The sequence below is a fragment of the Chrysemys picta genome, chromosome 2 (genome assembly GCF_011386835.1).
Source record: "Chrysemys picta bellii isolate R12L10 chromosome 2, ASM1138683v2, whole genome shotgun sequence".
NCBI classification, from domain to species: domain Eukaryota; kingdom Metazoa; phylum Chordata; order Testudines; family Emydidae; genus Chrysemys; species Chrysemys picta.
Window position 1 is genome coordinate 266,388,198 of NC_088792.1, and position 22,187 is coordinate 266,410,384.

Here is a 22,187-nt window from a genome sequence, read left to right on the forward strand (position 1 = left end):
ATGCTGATAGAGACACCTTTAAAATGTATTGTTTGCAGGGGAAGGGGGGGGGGGCGATATTACCAAGAGTGGCCCCTTTTTTCATCCTCCCTCTGCCTGTGTTAAGAGGGGCATGGCCAGAGAGCACCAAAATTGCAGCATGTATATGGTGATCTTGTGTGTTTGGGGAAAGAGGGCTGATGATGGGCTCCTCTCCCTACCTTCCACTGAAATGCTTACTGGCCAGTATTGACTGCCTGGCCTACTACATATTATGTCCTACACACTTAGAATCAGAAAGGGGCCACAGTAACTTCAGACAACAGAACCACACTTGCAAGCATGACAAATTGGCTCAAGCTTCGCAAGTAAAAAAGCCTGAAGCATTCAGCTTCCAGTGACTCAAATATCCTCTGAAAGGAAAGCAAAGACAGACATTAAAAAACTGAATGTGTGGTTTATTATATTTAAGATTCTTTTTGTCTAAAGGGTTTAAATATTTCTGTCATATAGTTAACAGTAAATTAATGTAATTTTACATGTTCAGTATTTTGATATACAGTACAGGACTACAAACATGGCAAAGGAGCACTGGAAAATTAATATTTCCTCAATGCAAGTATCGATTCTGCAGCACCACTTAAAAACTGTGACTAAGGATGCAAGCTGCAGTATTACAAGCACACTAAAAACCCATACCTACATTAAACATTAGAGAAACAAAACAACGGACACAAAGGCTTAATATTTAAGATTTGATACAGGATTAAAATACTAATATTTTTAATGTCCTGGTTTCAAATTAATAAATATAAAAACAATATAAAAATATACACCAGTTGATAGAAGGATGCACTGAGTAAAATTAGAAAGTTAAATTTCACTTTCAAACGTATGCAGGTATGTCTTTAGGGAGAGAATTTCTGTGTAGCTTCGGCTGGTCTTTCGGAAGAAGTCCAAGCTAGTAATTTGTTCAATGTCACGCACTCGTGCGGTGTGCATCTTCAGGAGATCTTCAACCCACTTGGATTCTTCCTCTGAGCTCTGAAATGAAAACGACTGGATTTAGTTTTAGTACAGAATCTGTCCGATCTTTGAAAGGGTATTGTACCTTTCCTAATTTGTTATCTCCATCAGACACATGATCTTCACATGCTCTTCCATTCAAAGTCAATTAATGATAAATAAAGGATGCACGGAGGTATAGTTTTGGGTCAGGTCCCAATTTTAGGATTTGGATTCAAATGTGGCCAAAACTTCTTAGAAGAGTTGAAGTTACCTGAGAATGGCCCAATATGTCAGGGGTCTTACAAGAATAGTTGTAGATCTCCTGGTGGGAGCAGATGATGGTGCTATTGGGAAATCTGTTGCTCACTCAATATTTCTGCCATTTTGTATCAAAATCTCACAAAAGCAGTTTGCAACTTGGGCACAATATTATCTAAACAAGTTCTAGCCCTGGTTAGGCTTTGAACCTTTATCTCAAACTTTAGCCCCAGCCTCATTCTGCTCTGACCAGTGTGTCCTCGCCTCATCTAGTAACAATGCCACTCTACTATTTTAATCTTCCATAAATCCTCACTGTAAGAATAATAGTGGCAGCCATTCAGCATCATCATCCTTCCATGTGACTAGCCCAACTTGCCCATGACCAAGTTCTAAAAGTTTTTAGTTTCTGGTTTTGGTCCTGAGACTAATCTCTTCCTCATTAACTTGACAAAGTCCCCAAGTAAAAACAAACCTATGCCATTAAAAACTAATATCTAATCTCCACAGGAAACAGTTAGACGTGACCAAAAAATATCAGAGATGCAAGAGGTGAGGTTTGTGGGTCATTCTGTGACAGCCAGTAAGTAAGGGAAGTGATTGTTTGCACAGCATGGGAGTGAAGCACTGAATAATGAGTTATAGAGTGTGGATCTAAAGTACATCTCTGTGACCCACTGCCAGTCTGTTTTGATCTGCTGTATTTCTCAGAGACAAAACTATTTCACCTTTAGCTCTACATGCCAATAGGAAGCTAGCCAAAACAAGAAGTCTGTAAGACAAATCAAGATCTAGGGCCTTGGGGGAAAGGGTAGAGTGGGGGCGGCACGGGGCCTGGGACAGAGCCAGGGGTCGAGCACCCCCCCTCCCCCGGCACTTTGGAAAATCGGCGCCTGTGTCTGCATCTCAGTTTCTCCATTGGTGAAATGGGACTACTACTACTGTATTTGTGCATGGCTGCTGTGAGGTTTAATTCATAAAATTTTTGCAAGTCATCTTTCAGCCCCAGACAGAACCCAGGAACACAGAGATGTGAAAAAAAGGAACAATGGAAAAGAGCGTCATTTTTTAAATCTCAGAAAAAAGTTTTGGAGAGGTTAAGGATTGTTCTTCTTTTACCCCACACAGTTCACCCATCCCTATAGAATTGGAGGTTAGACACAGCCAGACACTCATTTGAATCAGCTGGAATACCATGGGGGTGCAAGAACAGAGCTGATCTGGTGATCTCAGGATCAGCGCCATTTTGCCCAATTACATTTTCTCTAGATTATCAAGTTTAGAAGTGTTTTCTTGCCATGTGAAGATAGCGAATAGCCATCATTTCTGTAGTGTTCTACATGCACACAATTGTCAATATACACAGCACTGTAAGCTTAGGGAGCAAATGGTGCACAGCAGATACTAAGCCTGATGAATTTATACTCTAAAGGCATAAATAAATAAAATATATGGAGATATACATATCTCATAGAACTGGAAGGGACCCTGAAAGGTCATCCAGTCAAGACCCCTGCCTTCACCAGCAGGACCAAGTACTGATTTTGCCCCTGATCCCTAAGTGGCCCCCTCAAGGATTAAACTCACAATGCTGGGTTTAGCAGGCCAATGTTCAAACCACTGAGCTGTCCCTCTCATTCGAATGTGAAGACAAACAAGACAAAAACAGAATCGGTGTGGCCATTCGTTTGCACATTTCATGAATAAGTAGGACTAACTTTCTTGACAGAGGAGTGAAAGCAATGATTATATTAGCAGAAAGGCTTAGGCCTGCAGCATGGCATAGAACAAAGATTTGAACCGAGTGTCCAAACAGGAGTGGGTGCAGGAGGAAATCAGGGCAGAGGTTTAGGAAGCAGTGAAGCTATAGGAGCTTTGAAGGTTAGAAGCTGGGGCTTGATTCAGGGAAGTGAGAGCCAATAGAGAGATTCAGAGTGGAAGGCGATATATGAAATAAACTCAGCATCATAAGTTTATACCTACACCAAAAAGCGCACAGCGTTTAAATACTGGTAAGACACATTCCCTTCCCAAAAAGTTTACAATCTAAAAATAAAGCAATAAGTTCAAGAGAGAACATGGGAATTATTGATAGGAAGAAGACTGCTCAGAGATTTGGGGGTTTCAAGGAAGGAATTGAAAGAGAAGTGAAAAGGTGCTTAATGGATAAGAGGAACAGTGTTCCAGGCATATTGTGGGTGGACTTGGAAAGATTACTCCTACTTGTAGCTGGAACAGGAGCTCTGGCTTTGTGCACCAATACTAAATACACCATGGCTCTGTGGATATGGGAAAAGCGGTGGATGTGATATACCTTGACTTTAGCAAAGCTTTTGATTCAGTCTCCCACAGTATTCTTGCCAGAAGTTAAAAAAGTATGGATTGGATGAATGGACTATAAGGTAGATAGAAAGCTGTCTAGATTGATGGGCTCAATGGGTAGTGATCAACAGCTCGATGTCTAGCTGGCAGCCGGTATCAAGCGGAGTGCCCCAGGGGTCAGTCATGGGGCCGGTTTTGTTGAACATCTTCATTAATGATCTGGATGATGGGATGGATTGCACCCTCAGCAAGTTCGCGGATGACATTAAGCTGAGGGGAGAAGTAAATACACTGGAGAGTAGGGATAGGGTCTGGAGTGACCTAGACAAATTGAAGGATTGGGCCCAAAAAAATCTGATTAGGTTCAACAAGGACAAGTGCAGAGTCCTGCACTTAGGACGGAAGAATCCAATGCACCACCACAGGCTAGGGACCAACTGGCTAAGCAGCAGTTCTGCAGAAAAGGACCTGGGGATTACAGTGGATGAGAAGCTGGATGAGAGTCAGCAGTGTGCCCTTGTTGCCAAAAAGGCTAACAGCATATTGGGCTGCATTAGTAGGAACGTTGCCAGCAGATCGAGGGAAGTGATTATTCCTCTCTATTCAGCACTGGTGAGGCCACATCTGGAGTACTGCATCCCATTTTGGGCTACCCACTACAGAAAGGATGTGGACAAATTAGAGAGCCCTGCGGAGGGCAACGAAAATGATTAGGGGGCTGGGGCACAAGACTTATGAGGAGAGGCTGAGGGAACTGAGCTTATTTAGTCTGCAGAAGAGAAGAGTGAGGGGGGATTTGATAGCAGCCTTCAACTACCTAAGGGGGGTGAGATTCCTAAGCTGTTCTCAGTGGTGGCAGATGACAGAACAAGAAACAATGGTCTCAAGTTGCAGTGGGGGGAGGTCTAGGTTGGATATTAGGAAAAACTATTTTACTAGGAGGGTGGTGAAGCACTGGAATGGGTTAGCTAGGGAGGTGGTGGAATCTCCATCCTTAAAGGTTTTTAAGGCCCGGCTTGACAAAGCTGTGGCTGGGATGATTTAGTTGGGGGTTGGTCCTTCTTTGAGCAGGGGGTTGGACTAGATGACCTTTTGAGGTCTCTTCCAACCCTAATCTTCTATGATTCTATAAACATTTTGATTCAGGAAACAGACTCCTGGCAACCTACAGAGAAGAACTCACCAGGAAAGATTTCTCGGAGAAAAATTAAGTTTAGGCAGAAGTGCTAGGCTACTTGCAGTTCACACAGAATGCAGTATTCCATTGCTTTGTTTTGTGCACTGGCTCTCCTGATGTTTGGACCATGTATAAACATTCAGATGTTAAAATTTAAAATCCCCATATGGACTAGATCCATTGTACTTTACCAAGCTTCTGCAACTATAAACAGTCTTATCTCTGATCTAAAAGAGCAAGAGTCTTTTGGCCCCAAGAAAATGCAGGAACAGAACATGAAGAGCATCTCTTTGCTTCCGCAATCCCAGATAAACACAAAACCCCCAAGTGGTGTTTTATTTTTACATTGTAACTATGTTGGATGAAGCACCTGGAATACCATGGCAGGCAGACACTATAAAGATGTGAGTTGTAGCTAGAGTTAAGTCTTCACAATGGACCCCCCCCACGAAAGCATCCCGTTGTCTGCTACCATGTAACACATTCTGGCCTGTATATTGAACTTTTCCTGCTGCGCAGCTCCAAAGTGACTTCATTAGGAGTTCTGCCATGTGTTATGACCCTATAAGTCAGTTATTTACTCTGCTGCCAAATCATTGCATCTCCATACTCCATGTAACCATTTTCATGTTTAACACAACATTTTAGGGTTTGTTTTTTTCCTTAAAGATAGTGAGCAGTAATAGTTCCACACCTTCTTTTGCTAGGTCAGGGGGTGGATGGAGGGATCAATATAGCCCAATGATTAGAATAGGGGCCTCGGACTAGAGGCAGGAGTCCTGAGTATTGTCCCAGCTCTGCCACCAATTCCTTGTCTGACTACAGGCATGACATTTTGGTTTAAGTTCTCATAAGTGTTCAATAATCATTTTTTAAAAGTCACTAAATGGGATTTTACCCATGACTATGTCTGTACATACTAGTTATGGAAACTAATGTAGCAAGGCCTATTTGAACTTACATTGCAGCTCTCATCATTGTCAGGCCGGTGGGGAAGTATGTATGAAAGAACGGATAGTGGCCCATCGCATTTATCAGCAGGCTGAGTGAAATCTAAACAGCTAGTTATGATACTGTAGTAATGAGTTGGAACTGGAACTGAACTGCCTTCCACATACCTAGGAGGAAAACACAAACAAACGTTTAGCAAAATCTGTTAGATGGACTCCTGGATACGAGATTCCTTGTGAAGTGCTATTTGTATGTAGTGCTGTCCACCTTCACAGACAGGTGTCCTCTTCAGTTAGAATGTGGGTAAATGTAGGTATAGAGGTCACTAGGAGGCTCCAAGTTCTGCATAATTAAATACAGTTGAAACATTCTAAAATTAATTCCTACTTGTTGCCCAATAACCCTATTTACAGGGCTTCATTACAGACCAGGAACCAAGCAAAGAAAACAATTCCTCAACATGGGGGTCCAGAGTCTGGATTCTTGATTCAGCCAAGAGAACTCCTTCAGCATATAGGAAATCTTCAAGTCAGCATAGCCGCTCTGCATCCATTTCCCCTGCTCTCCTCAGGCCCTGGAATGATGGGTGTGGCTAGAATGCCTCTGCACTCTGGTTATTCCTGGAATGGCCCCACTGAAGTTGTCAGCCATTGATAAGTTATTCATAGATTTTATTGCCAAAAAGGGTCCATACAGACCACTCTGTTGCAGTGGTAGTGACAGGGCCTGCAGAGAGGTTTCACCTCTGCCATTCAAATTTCGGAGCTATTGTTTCTGGCTATCTACAGACTCGGCCAGGCAGACAGGCTACATGTTTACAAGATTTTCTTTGCAACCTTGAGGGCTCTACAAACTTTTTTAAAATGAATGCTGAGATTTTAATGTAATAACATGACTCCAGGAGCTGGGGCTTTAGACATGGACCTAGAGTAAGGCATAGCCATTATATCTCTGCTTCTACATAACACAGACCATAAAATTTCACTCATTAATTCCCATATGAATTCCAATGGTATCTGACTGAACTAGATTATCCCTCTTAGAAAAAATATCCAAGTCTTTAGCTTGCTCTAATTTACAGTGGGAACTGTAGTGGTCCACAAAAGGTCCCAAAATCTAGGGTCTACAAAGATGGCAAAACAGCCCACTTTACTTTCTCTCCTTCTTCTCCCTAAACTATGGTGAGTGCAGCTCGGACTGTGGCTCTAGAAGTCGACAGGCTCTCTTGATGTAGTCACCATCATAAAATGAATCAAGTAGTTACTGTAGAGTTAGAGAGCACCACACATATTATAAGCAGATGTAAAGATTCTAGAATATACCTTCCAATTAAGGATTTCAAGATTATTGATAGGAAAGCATTGTTCAACATGAATTAACAAAAAAACTTGAGTAATTAACTCAATAGCCTTATTGTCCTTAGCACGGCATTGCAAGCTATGTAAGCAGAATGTGCTCCACACTTACAAAGTAAAAGTATTGTAAAATACTGTAGTTAGTGAGGTTCCCATCAAAGTTGCCATCATAGGAAGGATGAATGAACACTCCAGGTCAGAATATAAACTCTACAAGGTCAAGGTAGGGAATTCTCTGGTGATCAGTAGTTCCATTGTTGTTATCTAGAATGGAGCGAATTGCTTTTTTATTGCCCTCCCCCCCCCATAAGGGCATTTAGTCCGGAGAATCCTTCCTTTAACAAGAAACTTATGCATACCGGATCATTCATATTAACTTCAAAGAACTTGATTCTTGGCTTTACAAGTTGGCACCTTGTACCTCGAGCCCAAATACCAACTAATTGGGAAATACTATATTTTTAGATAGCCATTAAGAACAGTTAATACATTTAAATATAAACTCTTACTGCTTTATCTTTTCTGGCGTGTCATGCAAACCATCATAGTCATAATCGAAGATTGGTCCACTTATGACATTTACTCCATTTCGTTCAGTTGCATACCTCTTCACCAAAACCCTTTGAAAATAATTCCATACCTCTGTGCAAAGACACAAGATTACCTTTAGTGAGCAAACTAATGCTTAGATAGGAGTTTCTAGATACACTTTATGTGCAAGGATAAAAATCCAAACAGTTCTCATTCATATTATGCATGCAGCTATCAGAGGCATTATTGTAGAATCAGAATCATATGACTGGAAGAGACCTCAAGAGATCATATAGTCCAGTCCCCTGCCCACATGGCAGAACGAAGTATTATTAGACCAGGGATAGTCAATAGGTGGACCAGAGCCAACCTCAAACCACCAGATGCTTTTGAATGGACCCCAAAATCTATTTACTTCTTATCATTGTTAGTTTCTTATTATTTTCTCTGAAATCTGGACCTTGACTATACCTTGACCAAGAAATGTGGACTTTGACCACCCTTCCTGCAATTTAAACCACTGCTTCTTGTTCTATCCTCAGAAATTGAAAACATTTTTCCCCCTTCTCCTTTTGACAACATTTTATGTACTTGAAAACTTATGTCCCCACTCAATCTTCTCTTCTCCAAACTAAACAAACCCATTTTTTTTTCCAATCTTCCCTCATAGGTCATGTTTTCTAGACCTTTAATAATCTTTTTCCTGTTCTCTGGACTTTCTCCAATTTGTCCACATCTTTCCTGAAATGCCCAGAACTGGACACAATACTTCAGCTGAGGCCTAATCAATGCAGAGTAGAGCAGAAGAATTACTTCTTGTGTCTTACTTACAACATTCCTGCTAATAGATCCCAGAATGATGTTTGCTGTTTTTGCAATGGTGTTACACTATTCACACATATTTAGCTTGTGATCCACTATGACCCCCAGATCCCTTTCCGCAGTACTCCTTCCTAGGCAGTCATTTCCCATTTTGTATGTGTGCAACTGATTTTTCCTTCCTCTGTGGAGACCTTTGCATTTGTCCTTATTGAATTTCATTCTAGTTACTTCACACCATCTCTCCAGTTTGTGCAAATCATTTTGAATTTTAATCCTATCCTCCCAAGCACTTGCAACTCTTCCCAGCTTGGTATCGTCCACAGACTTTATAAGTATGTTCCCTATGTCATTATCTAAATCATTGATGAAGATATTGAACAGAACCAGAATCCCTGCAGGACCCCAATTGATATGTTCCCCTTCCAGCTTGACTGTGAACCACCAATAACTACTCTCTGGGAACAGTTTTCCAACCAGTTATGCACCCCACCTTATAGTAGCTCCATCTAGGTTGAAATTTCCTAGTTTGTTTATGAGAAACTCATGTGAGACAGTATCAAGTCTTACTAAAGATTTATTGTAGCTTCACTGAGGCTTTATCTACACTACATCGCTTTTAGCAACATGGCTGTGTGTAGTTGCTGTTTGTCGGCTCTCCTATTTCCACCCCCAATGAGCGACTTTTGCTTTGTCGGCAGGAGAGCACTCCTGCTGACAACGCGCTATTCACAGTGGCACTTGTTGCAGCAAAACTTGTGTGTTTGGGGATACGGGGGGGGGGGAATTAACACCTCTGAAAGACAAAAAGTTTTGTCGTTCAATTGCCAGTATAGACACAGCCTCCATTTCTCTAGATCAGGGATACTCAGACTGAGGCTCGTGAACTGCAAGTGGCTCTTTAATATGTCTACTGCAGCTCTTTGCAGCACATGATATTACAACACTGTGTGATTTAACTATTAACCAGTATAAGTTATTAACCAATCAGGATGCTTTCGCTATGTTGTTAACCAACTGTAGTTGATAAAATAATAATACTGTGGCTCTTCTGAGTAATGTTGATCACTAATCTGGCTCCTGAACCACTGAGTCTGAGTATCACTGCTCTAGATTTGTGCTTTATTAATTTTTTAATGAGCGATAAAGGAAATGCACAGTACCATTCAAAGGCTGGCATTGCAATAGACCTTATACAGAAAGCTTGCTGTTCCTTCTCTAGCAGTAGAAATGAGTATTCACATACACACTTTTAATGTCCTTGGCTCTTTGTAAGCACAAAGTCTCAGTGCTGCTTTGATTAATTGAATAGCAAAACCTCTAATCTCTAAGGAAGGTCAAATCTAAAAGAGCATGAAAGGCACATTCCTTTCAGTGAGGTTCCCTCAGATATTAATTATCTAATTTCTGGAACTAGGTGGACTCCGCAATGACTTAGTTATATTGTAACATATGACGGAAGAGCAGTGTCTTCTGAACGATGTAGATAGATTGACATACTGGACTCTTCCTCCCTTAACCTATAAGCATCTTCATTTATAAAAGATGGCACACACACAGAGCTCCCAAATATATTTAAAAAGTAAAAGAATGTAACTAAAGCACATGGTAATGTTTTCAACTGATGTCCTGCTCACTCAGATATCCTCCACTTCCCCATTATAAATTTTAAAATCCTCTGTACAGGGACCTTCTCCCTCTGTACAGCACATGCATACTTCAAGTACTACAGAAATCATGACGACCATCAACCCCTCCATTGGCGAACTCTGTGAGTTGTTGGGGACTCCAACGTCAAGTTATAATTTAAAAAAAATGACACCACAATATGAGCAATTTATGGTTGTTTTGTCCTATGATTATGTTCCTGGAAACAGCATTTTTATAAATCATGACTTCAGAGTGGGTAATCAGTAATGATTTTCCACTGTTTGATCAGGTAACTGTCATTCTGCCACCTTTGCTCAAGCTCCTTATGTATATCACCACTTGTTTAAACCCACAGGCTTGCTAACACCCTCCTTTGGTTTGAAAAGCATCCCAGAGTTTTGAGGTTTAGCCAAACCTCTCTGGTCTAGAATTTAGGTTGGAAATCTCACAAGAGCTACTTCTTGAGCCTTTTCCAAGACTTTCTGCTTCCAGGCAAGCCAGAAATGCCACCAGAAGAGGCTGATAGTTTGCTACCTCCCACCAAAACTAGGAAGCAAAGCGGCGCACAAACAAAACAAAAGAAAAGTTAATGGGTTTCAGTTAGATTGAGGTCATTTCACTTTTTGTTTAGATGCATTTAGCCCCATCTGTGATAAATCCATTTGGTCCACCTGTATTCCTATACATGTAGTCAGAGAGGCCAGCTGAAAGTTATCCAATAAACCTCTAAATCAGTTCATTCCATAGTTCAGCAGCCACACCATTTTCGGAAGATATCTATATCAGTTAGCTAAGTGGTGCATGGAATCAGCTGTAACGCACAAGAGTGTCATACTTACTTTTGAAGGCAGGATACATTGGAATGATATTTGTTATTAGAAAGGCATCATATTTAGCTTCTGCAGAGGAACTTAGTTCTGAAAGTCATAGAACAAGATGTGTTAACATGAAAGTTCCTAGTAGAAATCTCAGAGACTCAAGAAAAATAAATTAAACAATTGCAGGCAGTAATCAAAAGAAAGATTATCTTCTAAATGAGACTCTAGATTAAACTAATTTAATTACACAAAATTTCTTGTTACTTTACATGACAGATGGACTGAGAACAGAGGGTTTTTGTCCTTGTTTCAATCTTCCACTAGCTAAATTTGTTTCTATTTTTGTACATTCTCAGGAGGTGTGATAATTGTACTGTATTGTTTTGCAATTTTTTTTTTTAAAAAAAAGGCTCACACTTCCAAGGCAGAATAGAGTCTGATCAGAAAAATCAAGAAATGATCCATCTCTCTACTGCCTTTAGTTCTGTAACATACATACTCCTTTTAAAACCCATTTCAATCCTTCCTTTAGTATGTCAGAGGGGAGGAAGTCATCCCCCAAGGCTGCAACTGTCTGCTCAGACATTCATTCTGACTGGTATATCCAGCCATTCCCCAGAGACTGAAGAAGTGGTAAGCAAGTCAACCAGTAGAGCCTAAGATAATCATTTGTACAACATGCATGAAAAATTGTTGATCTCCCTTTACATACAGACAGAAATCCATTCTCATTAAGTTTTCAGACTAATCAATTTTGGTTGTGACATGTACTAATAGTTTATTAAATCTTATGACAAGTAAATTCAGACAGTAGCTGTATTTCTCCAGGATTTTGAATTGAAGTCTGCTGGCCAGGTGCTCAGCTGGTGTATATTGGCGTAGGTACATTGACTTAAAGAGGAGTAATGCCAAATTTTGCGAGCTGAGGCTCTCTCCCTTCATCATTACTGCATACACAATAAATACCAGATTTCAAACTATTCAACCAGTATTTGATGGCACAAAATGTCTCTTTTGTGATCATCTTATTTCATATCCATGGATTTTAAGTTCAGAAGGGATCACTGATCTATGACCTGGGTTAGACATAAGGTCAGCTTATAGAATTCCAGCCTGTAATTTCTACATCAAGCTCAAAAAGAAGAACAGGAGTACTTGTGGCACCTTAGAGACTAACAAATTTATTAGAGCATAAGCTTTCGTGGACTACAGCCCACTTCTTCGGATGACAGCATTTCTTAGAAAGACATCCAGACTTGACTTGAAGATTGAGAGAGATGGAAATATCTGCCATATTGGTAAGCTATTCTAATGGTTAATTACTCTAATTGTTAAATATTTATATCTTATTTCCAGTTTTGAATTTGTGAAGTTTCAAATTTAACTTTCAACCACTGAGGTCTTGTTTTGTCTTTGACTGCTAGACAAGAGAGTCCTTCTCTATTTTCAGACATCATCTTTCCATGCAAGTACTTCTGGACTGATCAAATCATTCTTTTTGATAAGAAACAGATTGACTGACTAGCTGAATGGATATTTGAGTTACTGAACTTTTCAGAAGCAGAGAGAGACAACTGAAATTCATATAGTAGTCAAAATCATGTACAATTAAAACAGAGTTAGATTTAGCTGATAACAGTTCCATTGGGTTACTGTGGTCTCGCCACAAGAAAAAAAAAAAACTGGTAATACTGAGGCTATAAAATCTCTCTTCTGTGACACTTAAAAACCCTCAACCCCATACAGACCTTGTGCCTTCTTTTTCCTAGGAAAAAAATTCCCTAACAGACAAGAGGAAGCTCAAAAATCTCTAGGGAACCAAAAGTAGCTGCATACAGAATACCTCCTTTATATTCTACAGACATCCTATTTAAACTTACGAGGAGGAAAAAGGAATCCATAAGTCATTTGTTTATCTGCTCTGTAGGCTGAACAGCTCTGACTGTTTCCTGGAGAAATGCGCAGATCAGGCCTCACACAGTTAGACAGATGCTCAGGGACACCAGATACCTCTGCCTGCATTGAAAGGCATACATGGAACAAACTGTAAATATAATTCCAGGAAAAGAAGTCAAGAACAAGAGAGTGTGACTTGTTTACGCCTAACATCAATAAAGAATGTTATGTGAAGCATAAGGATTTCAAATAATCAACAGATAAGATGAAGGATCCTCTATAATAGAAAATATATCCATCAACCTCTATAGTAAAAACCTGTTCCTTGAGACAGTCTACTTCAGCAATCTAGTAGTGGGAATTCTCATTGGAAACAACTTGATAAATTAGCTGATTAAACGAGACATTCTGTTGTAGAAAAACAAATCCTGGGTTAAATGTTTAAAAAAACAAAAACAAAAAGCCAACAACAAGCAGCATATGGTCCTTAAAATTCCACTTTTCATGGAGAGTGGAAGTGCTCTTTAGAATGGAAATCTACGTTATTCCAAGCAGGAAATTCCCTGAAGGAAAAGGAAATTTTAAGACTCCAGGAATACAGGTAAGCAGTGTCATTTTTCAAAATGAAAGACAAATCTGACCTGTTTTGAAATAGTGTATGATGTCCAGAGAGGCATCAGGAATGTTTCACTGTAACCACTTTCAAAGTCTTGGTGATGTAAGATATTGTACTTGGTACGATAAAGCACCGCAGGACGTCCGTACAGGAGGTGTTTCTCTAGAAATTGGAGGAAGTTACATTAAATTACATGTAATAACAAAGAAGAAAAAACCCAGCCAAAATCAATGTGTCCAACACATGCCCGTTTAAAAGGCAAATCCCCTGTGTAGCACCCAGTCTAACTAACGGAGATGACTGCTACAGAAATACAGTAGTTTAGACTTAAAAAAGAAGGATAAAAAGGAGAGAAATTCTTCCCATCCCATCCATCCCCCAAACACAGAATGGCAGTGGAACTGCTTAGATTCAGAATAGCCATGGGGGGAGGGTGACTAGATAGCAAGCATGAAAAATAAGGATAGGGGTGAGGAGGTAATAGGAGCCCATATTAAACCCCCGCCCCCCAAGTATCAGGACTGTCCCTATAAAAAATTGGGACATCTGGTCACCCTAGCCTTGGGGTGGGTGGCTCAACAGAGTAACTACCAGACCTGCAGCTCCATTCTGGCATGTGAGCAAACAAGTAGTCCACTAGATGCTGGGCTCCCCTGCATACAGAACCATGCTCCTCCAGAAAGCAGTGGTGAAACTTGACAAGAATGTCAATTTCAGCCAGCAGCTATGAGTCCAGGGAGCCTATTCATTTTTGGAAACAGCCTGCGTCAGTGTTTCTGAAGTGATTTTTCAGGAAGAGGGAGGCGGATTTGCAGTTTGTGAGAAATTACAAAAAAAAAAAAAAAAAAAAAAAAAAAATCTTGGTTTTGTTCTGATTTAGAATGAAACCAAATTAAGAAATGTCAACATGTCCTGCAAACCAGAAATCCCTAGTTTTGGCCAGCTCTACCTTAGAATAAGTGTGATTCAAGTGTTCCGTGTTGGATTAACAAATATAGACAACTTAAATATGATGATTGAAATTGACATAGGTGCTACAGTAGCCACTTTCTGAAGATATGTACAAGAACAAATGTATTCATAGTATACTAAGAAAAAAAACGGATAAAATGTTGAAAAAAAAAAGTTATAACCAAAGCAAGATTAAGGTTTCAGGATGCCTGCAAGTACAGTGGTACCTGTTTGCTGTTACCATTACTTGGTACAGAATGAAATATTCCTTCACTAATTAGCAGAAATTGGTTTAAGACAAAGTTGTAGTAGCATGCCTCCCATGCACTACTGTTAGATTCCATAGTGAAAAGAAAAAATTAATTCTGTTTTTGATGTGGACATTGGTTTAGTGACAGGCATAACAGCAGAATTATAGGTAGTTAAAAATGTTAGACCTAAATTTCATCTGGTGCCTTATGCTTTATGATGATAACCTATAGAAAAGTAATTAAACTTGCAGAAGCAGGGAATAATTTTACTTGTAAAGAATGACCTGCACAATTGTTTGTATTACTAGAATTAAGGAAAGGGAAAGATTTATGAAAGCTATACAAAAAGACCGCAAATGCCTGACTGGAGGTAGCTCAGGATCCAATTCCAAAAAAACCCACAAGATTTGCTAAAGTAGCAGGGAAAAGTTTACAAAGCTCGGTCCAGCTCAAGCTAACACAAACATGGCTAATGGAATTTAGCAAGATTCTAAAAGGAAATTGGACATTTATATTGATAAGAATATTCAGAGCTATTCTACTTAATGCTAAAACATTTGGCAAGGAACACAAAACAATATGCTTCACATTGTGAGCCCATCTCTTAAGGATTAGGATACAATTATCCTACATCTGTCTAACATGGAGTTGCTTGCATCTTCTTCTGACCACTATCAGAAACAGGATGCTGAGCTAATGAACTTTAGGTCTGATTTAGTAACTGCCAGACTACGCTTCTAAAATCTACACACAGAGACACTACAAGTGCATGAGTTTACTGTATTTTAGAAATTCTCATTAGTTTGAATGTTGGTTGATTTTAAATGTAGTAAACCACCACTGAAAATGAAGAAAATAAATGTTTATTAACCACCATGTCCTTACCTTCTGTTCCTTTGACATGAAAGCGCTTATTGAGTTCATCCAACTTGTTCTTTATAAAATTAAAAAAAAAAAAAAAGTGAAAAAAATTAGCAGCTGAACCATAGGAGCATTCTCTGACATCTCATGTTCACTATTTAGCAAAGCAATACTAGCACTCTACCACCCTTATTGTGAAGGACACATTACACTAAATATTCCAAAGGGTATGAAAGACTCAACGGCATGAAGGATCAAAGGGATACTTAAACGTTAGAGCCTCCTTCTCTTAAAGGGAGAACATGCAATATCCCCCTAACCTACAGTACAAGACAATTATCCTTAATGACACCAGTATAAATAAATCCATGAGTCTACCTTGTCATCACATGTACAGCCCAAATCAAATTCAGATGCAGAAAATGCAGCTACAGGATAGAGCGGCCTTGCAACTTCATCTGGCATGGTCGGTTTAAATGCATTGCTCCTCAGCAAGTGATTTAAACTTCCATGGGTTCCGTTATTAGGAGCGGGCTTTAATCCAAGCAGATCTGACAAGACATCAAACACAGCAGGGTTCTAAAACTGTAACTGTACTACATTGTATACATCAGTACACAGTGCCCATTTCCTAGATGGCTAGAAACAAAACACCAAACTACTTTATACCCATGAAGCAGAGAGAATTACTTTAAATTTAACCAAAGAACAGTACTAAGCCTTTGTCCACATCAGAGAAGCCTGTTTTGCAATTACACAGTGTTGGAAATTCCCATGATAGGAACAATAAGATTTAGTATTATAGCTAGGTGGAGAAACTGCTACTACTACTAAACATTTTTATTACCGTAACTCCTAGGGCACGTATACATGGGGGGCGGGGAGGGGCAGGGAAAACACCTGCAGCAGCGAGTGTCAGAGCCCAGATCAACTGACTCAGGCTCGCGGGGCCCACACTAAGGGGCTAAGAACACTCACTCGGGGAGGTGGGAGGGGTCAGAGCCCAAGGGGGGGGGAAAAAAATCGACATTGCTATATTTAGCCCCATTGTGCCAGCCCTGCAAGACCGAGTCAGTTGATCCAAGCTCTGAGACTTGCTGCCATGGGGCGGGGGTGTTGCAGAGTAGATGTACCCCTAGAGGCTCCAATGAGGATCAATGCCTTAGAGGGTAAACCTGCAGCGCGCTTGGTTAAACCTGATAGTGCTATCAGTCTTAAAAAATACTAAAAGTCAAACTGATATACAGCATTTAACATCCCCACTAAAACATTTTTTTTTTTTTAATCTTTCATCCAGGATTTCCTGGTACTGTACAAACATTAAATAAGCCACATAACACCACCGGAAAGTTCAATATTGCACACATTTGGAGAAGAGTGAGCAGACACAATGAGCTGTTATTGGGATTTGCACAAAGGGACATCATGTTAACGATGATAGTTCTGTTCCAGTGTGATCTCGACTGGTTCATATCTGAAAGGAAGTGTGGTCTACTGGTTAAAGCAGGAGACAAAGTAAAAAATGATCTTGGTTCTATTTCCAACTCCGCTATTGACTTCTGAGACCTCAAGACCAATTAGCCTCCTCATCTATAAATGGGAATAATTATATAAACACACAGATGTGTTTCATGTTTATAAATGAATATGTGCAGCTTCTTTTGAAATCCTCAGGTGGAAAGTTTTACTGTAAAAGGAAATGTACATTAAAGACAGGATCATAAAAATTATATCATACATTGCCATATCTAGCTTCTCTACTTCATTGCTGCAGTAAGAGTTTTGAAAACAATTATCGCCAACAAGAGGCACAGTAGTGGCAAAATAACGCCTGCGCTGCCACGCATGGGATGCAGGGGCAGAAGCCCTCTCTGGGCACAAGTCTAGCTCCCAGGGCTAATGGAGAACGGACATACTAGATTGTAGCCCTCTATATTTGATATCCGAGGAGCTGCCAGCAGAAACACAATGTGAATGCACTCCAATTGTTGGAGCAGAACAAACATAGGCCTCTGTGCATTCTGTCCTTCCATCCAAAGGGCAAGCAACAGTGCAGTGCTAGGGGAGAAGGCAGTGGCCCAGAACACAAGCATAAGTTGTGCCTACACCAACCTCTGAAAGCTTTGTTGGCAAAAGTAGTTTAAAAATGGAGTAGCTTACCACACATAATGTTGTAAAGTTCAATATTTTCAAATGGAGGTACTTTGGTCTTGTGCTTGAATGTGGGACCATAGCCTACAAAGACAGTCTTCAAAGAAGAGAGAAACATGGTAAAAGAGGAAGTTTGCTTTAACTCTTAAAAAAAAAAAATTCTAACACACACACACTTACCCTCCCCAAAAGCAACAGAGGGTCCTGTGGCACCTTTAAGACTAACAGTTAGTCTTAAAGGTGCCACAGGATCCTCTGTTGCTTTTTACAGATTCAGACTAACACAGCTACCCCTCTGATACCTTCCCAAAAGGTTACTTTGCTGCTTATACCTGCATACTATTGATCTTGTTGTCATATCCGTGATCGCCATGGAAGAAGCATTTTCCTGATAGTTTCTTATAAACATCCATGGATTTCCTATATTGAAATGTAAAATCATAAGAATTATTGCTGACCTGGCAATGTAGTTTCAGAAGATTAAAATTTAGGCTGTGATTTTCAAAAGGAGTTGAAGGGAGGTAGAGCCTAACTCCCTTTGAATGTCATGGGGATTTGGGCACCTAATTTCTACAGGTTCCTTTGAAAATTCCAGCCTTAATAAAAATAAATAAATAAATAACTAAATAAAAAACACACACCACACACACACACACACACACACACACACACTGAAGTCATCTCAATTATACAGAAACTTTGCCCTAAACTATCCCAGAACACTTCACGAACTACAATCATCCTCCACACCGGAGTGGATGCACCAGCAGTACACACTACCATACCCAAATGAAACTCTAGGGGGAAGTTGGGTAGGCAGTTCTCCAAAGAGGACAAAAGGGATTATAATTTTGAAATGTATTAAAATGTTAAATGGGAATTCATTTCTCGCTTTCCCAATGATGCTCCCTCAGCATTAAATATATTCCACTAAGGAAACGATGGATTTGGACAAGCACATGGGTCCTCCCATTACTCTCAAAAGTCTTAAAACCGAATTTTGCGCAGTATTTTAATAGGTGTATTGTGTCATCAGTTCTTAACAGAAATCCCCATTGACAACTATGAGTGTTTCTGCTTAAACGGATGGCGCAACGTAACTTAATACTATGCCATTATTTAAGAGAATGAAAAACTTGAGACATCACCTGCCTGGGATGTACTTGAAAAGAAACCAATGCATATGGAATAACTGACATCAGCTATTGTTAGCCTTGGGTAACGTGCCATTCCCAGGTAGAAGCCCTTCCCTACTGGGGACACCTACAGATTGAAGCTGTTTAGGATCATGTTGCCCTAAATCAGTAGCATTCTGACTTTCTGAGAAGCATTTGTTAGAAAGCACCTTTTTAATAGGATGTGGTATATCTAGACTTTAGTAAGGCATTTGATACGGTCTCGCATGATATTCTTATCGATAAACTAGGCAAATACAATTTAGATGGGGCTACTATAAGGTGGGTGCATAACTGGCTGGATAACCGTACTCAGAGTTGTTATTAATGGTTCCCAATCCTGCTGGAAAGGCATAACGAGTGGGGTTCCGCAGGGGTCTGTTTTGGGACCGGCTCTGTTCAATAGCTTCATTAACGACTTAGATATTGGCATAGAAAGTACGCTTATTAAGTTTGCGGATGATACCAAACTGGGAGGGATTGCAACTGCTTTGGAGGACAGGGTCATAATTCAAAATGATCTGGACAAATTGGAGAAATGGTCTGAGTTAAACAGGATGAAGTTTAACAAAGACAAATGCAAAGTGCTCCACTTAGGAAGAAAAAATCAGTTTCACACATATAGAATGGGAAGAGACTGTCTAGGAAGGAGTACGGCAGAAAGGGATCTAGGCGTTATAGTGGACCACAAGCTAAATATGAGTCAACAGTGTGATGCTGTTGCAAAAAAAGCAAACATGATTATGGGATGTATTAACAGGTGCGTTGTGAGCAAGACACGAGAAGTCATTCTTCCGCTCTACTCTGCTCTGGTTAGGCCTCAGCTGGAGTATTGTGTCCAGTTCTGGGCACTGCATTTTAAAAAAGATGGAGAAATTGGAAAGGGTCCAGAGAAGAGCAACAAGAATGATTAAAGGTCTTGAGAACATGACCTATGAAGGAAGGCTGAAAGAATTGGGTTTGTTTAGTTTGGAAAAGAGAAGAAAGACTGAGAGGGGACATGATAGCAGTTTTCAGGTATTTAAAAGGGTGTCATAAGGAGGAGGGAGAAAACTTGTTCACCTTAGCCTCTAAGGATAGAACAAGAAGCAATGGTTTTAAACTGCAGCAAGGTAGGTCTAGGTTGGACATTAGGAAAAAGTTCCTAACTGTCAGGGTGGTTAAACACTGGAATAAATTGCCTAGGGAGGTTGTGGAATCTCCATCTCTGGAGATATTTAAGAGTAGGTTAGATAAATGTCTATCAGGGATGGTCTAGACAGTATTTGGTCCTGCCATGAGGGCAGGGGACTGGACTCTATGCCCTCTCGAGGTCCCTTCCAGTCCTAGAATCTATAAATCTATAAATAAATTACAACGCTATTGAGTCCTTTTCACCTGCTTACTCTTTCACCTTGTGGTAAGCAAAGGAGAAACAGACCTGGAGAGAAAATGGGAGAAACTCAGAAGGAAGAGAAACACATGAAGAAAGTAAGTGGTAATCATAGAAATATAACGACTAGCTTTGTTACACACTAAGATTTATGAGCAGCATCACAGGGGCTGCCTAGCAGTCCAGTGGGCTGCCATCCTAAAAGTCAGTTTGTACACCCATTAGATGATGTTCTCTCAGAGTTGGCTTTTGTCCTCAAAACTGGAAGTGAAGCAATCAGATCTGTAACTATTACAGAAATAGTCTTTTCCCAGCTATGAATATAACATGAATTACAGTTACATTAACAGAAGAGAAGGATGCACTCATTAAAAGGTAGCTCTTAAGAGCAGTAGCAAATAATGCTGCCAAAGTTTGAACTGAGATGAAAGGGGAAAAAATCTTGAGTAAAATATTATTCCTATTACCTCTCCTCCCCATCCTGTATCTAGAGCAGTTTGGGAATCTTCCAACTGTATTTTTTTTTTTTTTTTTTGGTGGTGGGGCGGGGAGAGGGGGTTGGAAAATAATGATTGTTCTAAACCAAAACTTTGAGGGAACATACCAGTTTTGACAAACAACTTTTGTCAGGAAAGGTTTCACAGGTCAAAACCAGACAGACACATTGACCCCAGAATAGCAAAGAGCCTAGTGGTTATGGCACTCAACTGGGAGTGGAAAACCCAGGTTCAAGTCCCTAGTCTAAATCATGAAAAACCTGGAAAGGAGGTCATGGGTTCATCTGGATGTGGAATAGGAAAATAGAAAATAGGAAAAATTCTATACTCCAAATTTTGCAGAACAGGAAAACTGTCTCCTGTCTAGCGCTACATGTATCAATAAAAATTGTTAAAATGGTAGGCCTAAAACCAGAATTTAATTCTTTGAAATTTGAGAACCATCATCAGAAATTGTAGAAAGATGACTTGTCACCTTGCCTACTGGAATTGCATCCAGTCTGAAAAAGCAATTGGGATTTCCCATTCACTGCTTTAGTAGAAAGATCTTTGCATAAATACAGGAAGATTAGCACAAAGTGTCAAAGACACTTATTAGACAGACAAGGTGGGTATCCTGGGACCGACACAGCTACAACTATACTGCATGCAAATACACTTATGACACAGTGACTGGCAGCAACATATTTGAAAGAACTACCAATTCTTAAAGTCCATCACAAGATATGCCAAGAACATAAATCTGTCCTGCTCTCTACCAAAAAAATACACTGACTCAGCTTTATGAATAAAGGACTATCTGTACTTAATTTAATATATCATTTTATCAACAGATCAAAAGGAACAAACAAAAGATATTTTAAACACAAAAGGATGTTGACAGTAGAAAAGATGCCTCCTTTTCTATCGTCTTTAAAAGCAAAGTAATGGTATAAACTGCCTGCCTCTCTAAATAGGATTATTTTTTTGCCTGGCTAATTGCTAAATAGCTTAAGAATATTCAAAACTGCCAGTAATTAAACTAGAGAAGGCAGAAAAGACCAAAAACACCCACACCCACACACCCCCTTCCACCCCCCACAGTTTACCTTGCCACATGCCATCTTCTGTCCACCAATAAGTGGATATCCTCAATTCTTCTGTTGTAAGCATAGTGCAAACGCTTGGGAAGGTGCTGTTTCAAATAAGGTTTAAAGTGCTGGTCTGGCTTTCTACACTGAAAGATAATTGTAAGAAGCTATATTGTTTCAAGTCATCATCACTAGTGTGGCTTCAACCATACAATCTGCTTGATTTCAGAGTTCAAGGTTACGTATAGTAGACATATATCCCAGATCTTGCACAACAATTTAAAGGACCATATTTGTATCAGTACACTATTTATACAATGCTTCCCTAAGGACAGGTGAGTTTTGAATTATGTTCTATGCACATCTAACACGTTTGTTCTCGCTACAGAGTGTTTTTGCAAAACTCCACCACATTTTCCTCAGTGATATGCAACACGGTTCATATCTGACCAAAGCTTAATTTCAGAAGACTCCTGAAT

The 22,187-nt window shown here is 39.9% G+C and overlaps 1 protein-coding gene across 6 annotated transcripts in view; it reads right to left on the reverse strand.

Moving 5' to 3' along the window:
- Positions 1–420: 420 nt before the first annotated feature.
- The window catches only part of ENPP2 (ectonucleotide pyrophosphatase/phosphodiesterase 2), a 97,722-nt gene continuing 75,955 nt past the window's right edge, over positions 421–22,187 (reverse strand). For all 6 annotated transcript variants that reach the window (XM_065586066.1, XM_042861024.2, XM_005303378.3 and 3 more), the window contains 11 exons: positions 21,727–21,854; positions 17,927–18,014; positions 17,604–17,691; positions 15,822–15,994; positions 15,468–15,516; positions 13,406–13,542; positions 12,749–12,884; positions 10,890–10,967; positions 7,560–7,692; positions 5,706–5,862; positions 421–1,023 (listed from right to left, as the gene is read on the reverse strand). In XM_065586066.1, the coding sequence (XP_065442138.1) occupies positions 853–1,023; positions 5,706–5,862; positions 7,560–7,692; positions 10,890–10,967; positions 12,749–12,884; positions 13,406–13,542; positions 15,468–15,516; positions 15,822–15,994; positions 17,604–17,691; positions 17,927–18,014; positions 21,727–21,854 (1,338 nt within the window). In that variant the 3' untranslated portion in view covers positions 421–852. The remainder of the gene's footprint in view (positions 1,024–5,705; positions 5,863–7,559; positions 7,693–10,889; positions 10,968–12,748; positions 12,885–13,405; positions 13,543–15,467; positions 15,517–15,821; positions 15,995–17,603; positions 17,692–17,926; positions 18,015–21,726; positions 21,855–22,187) is intronic.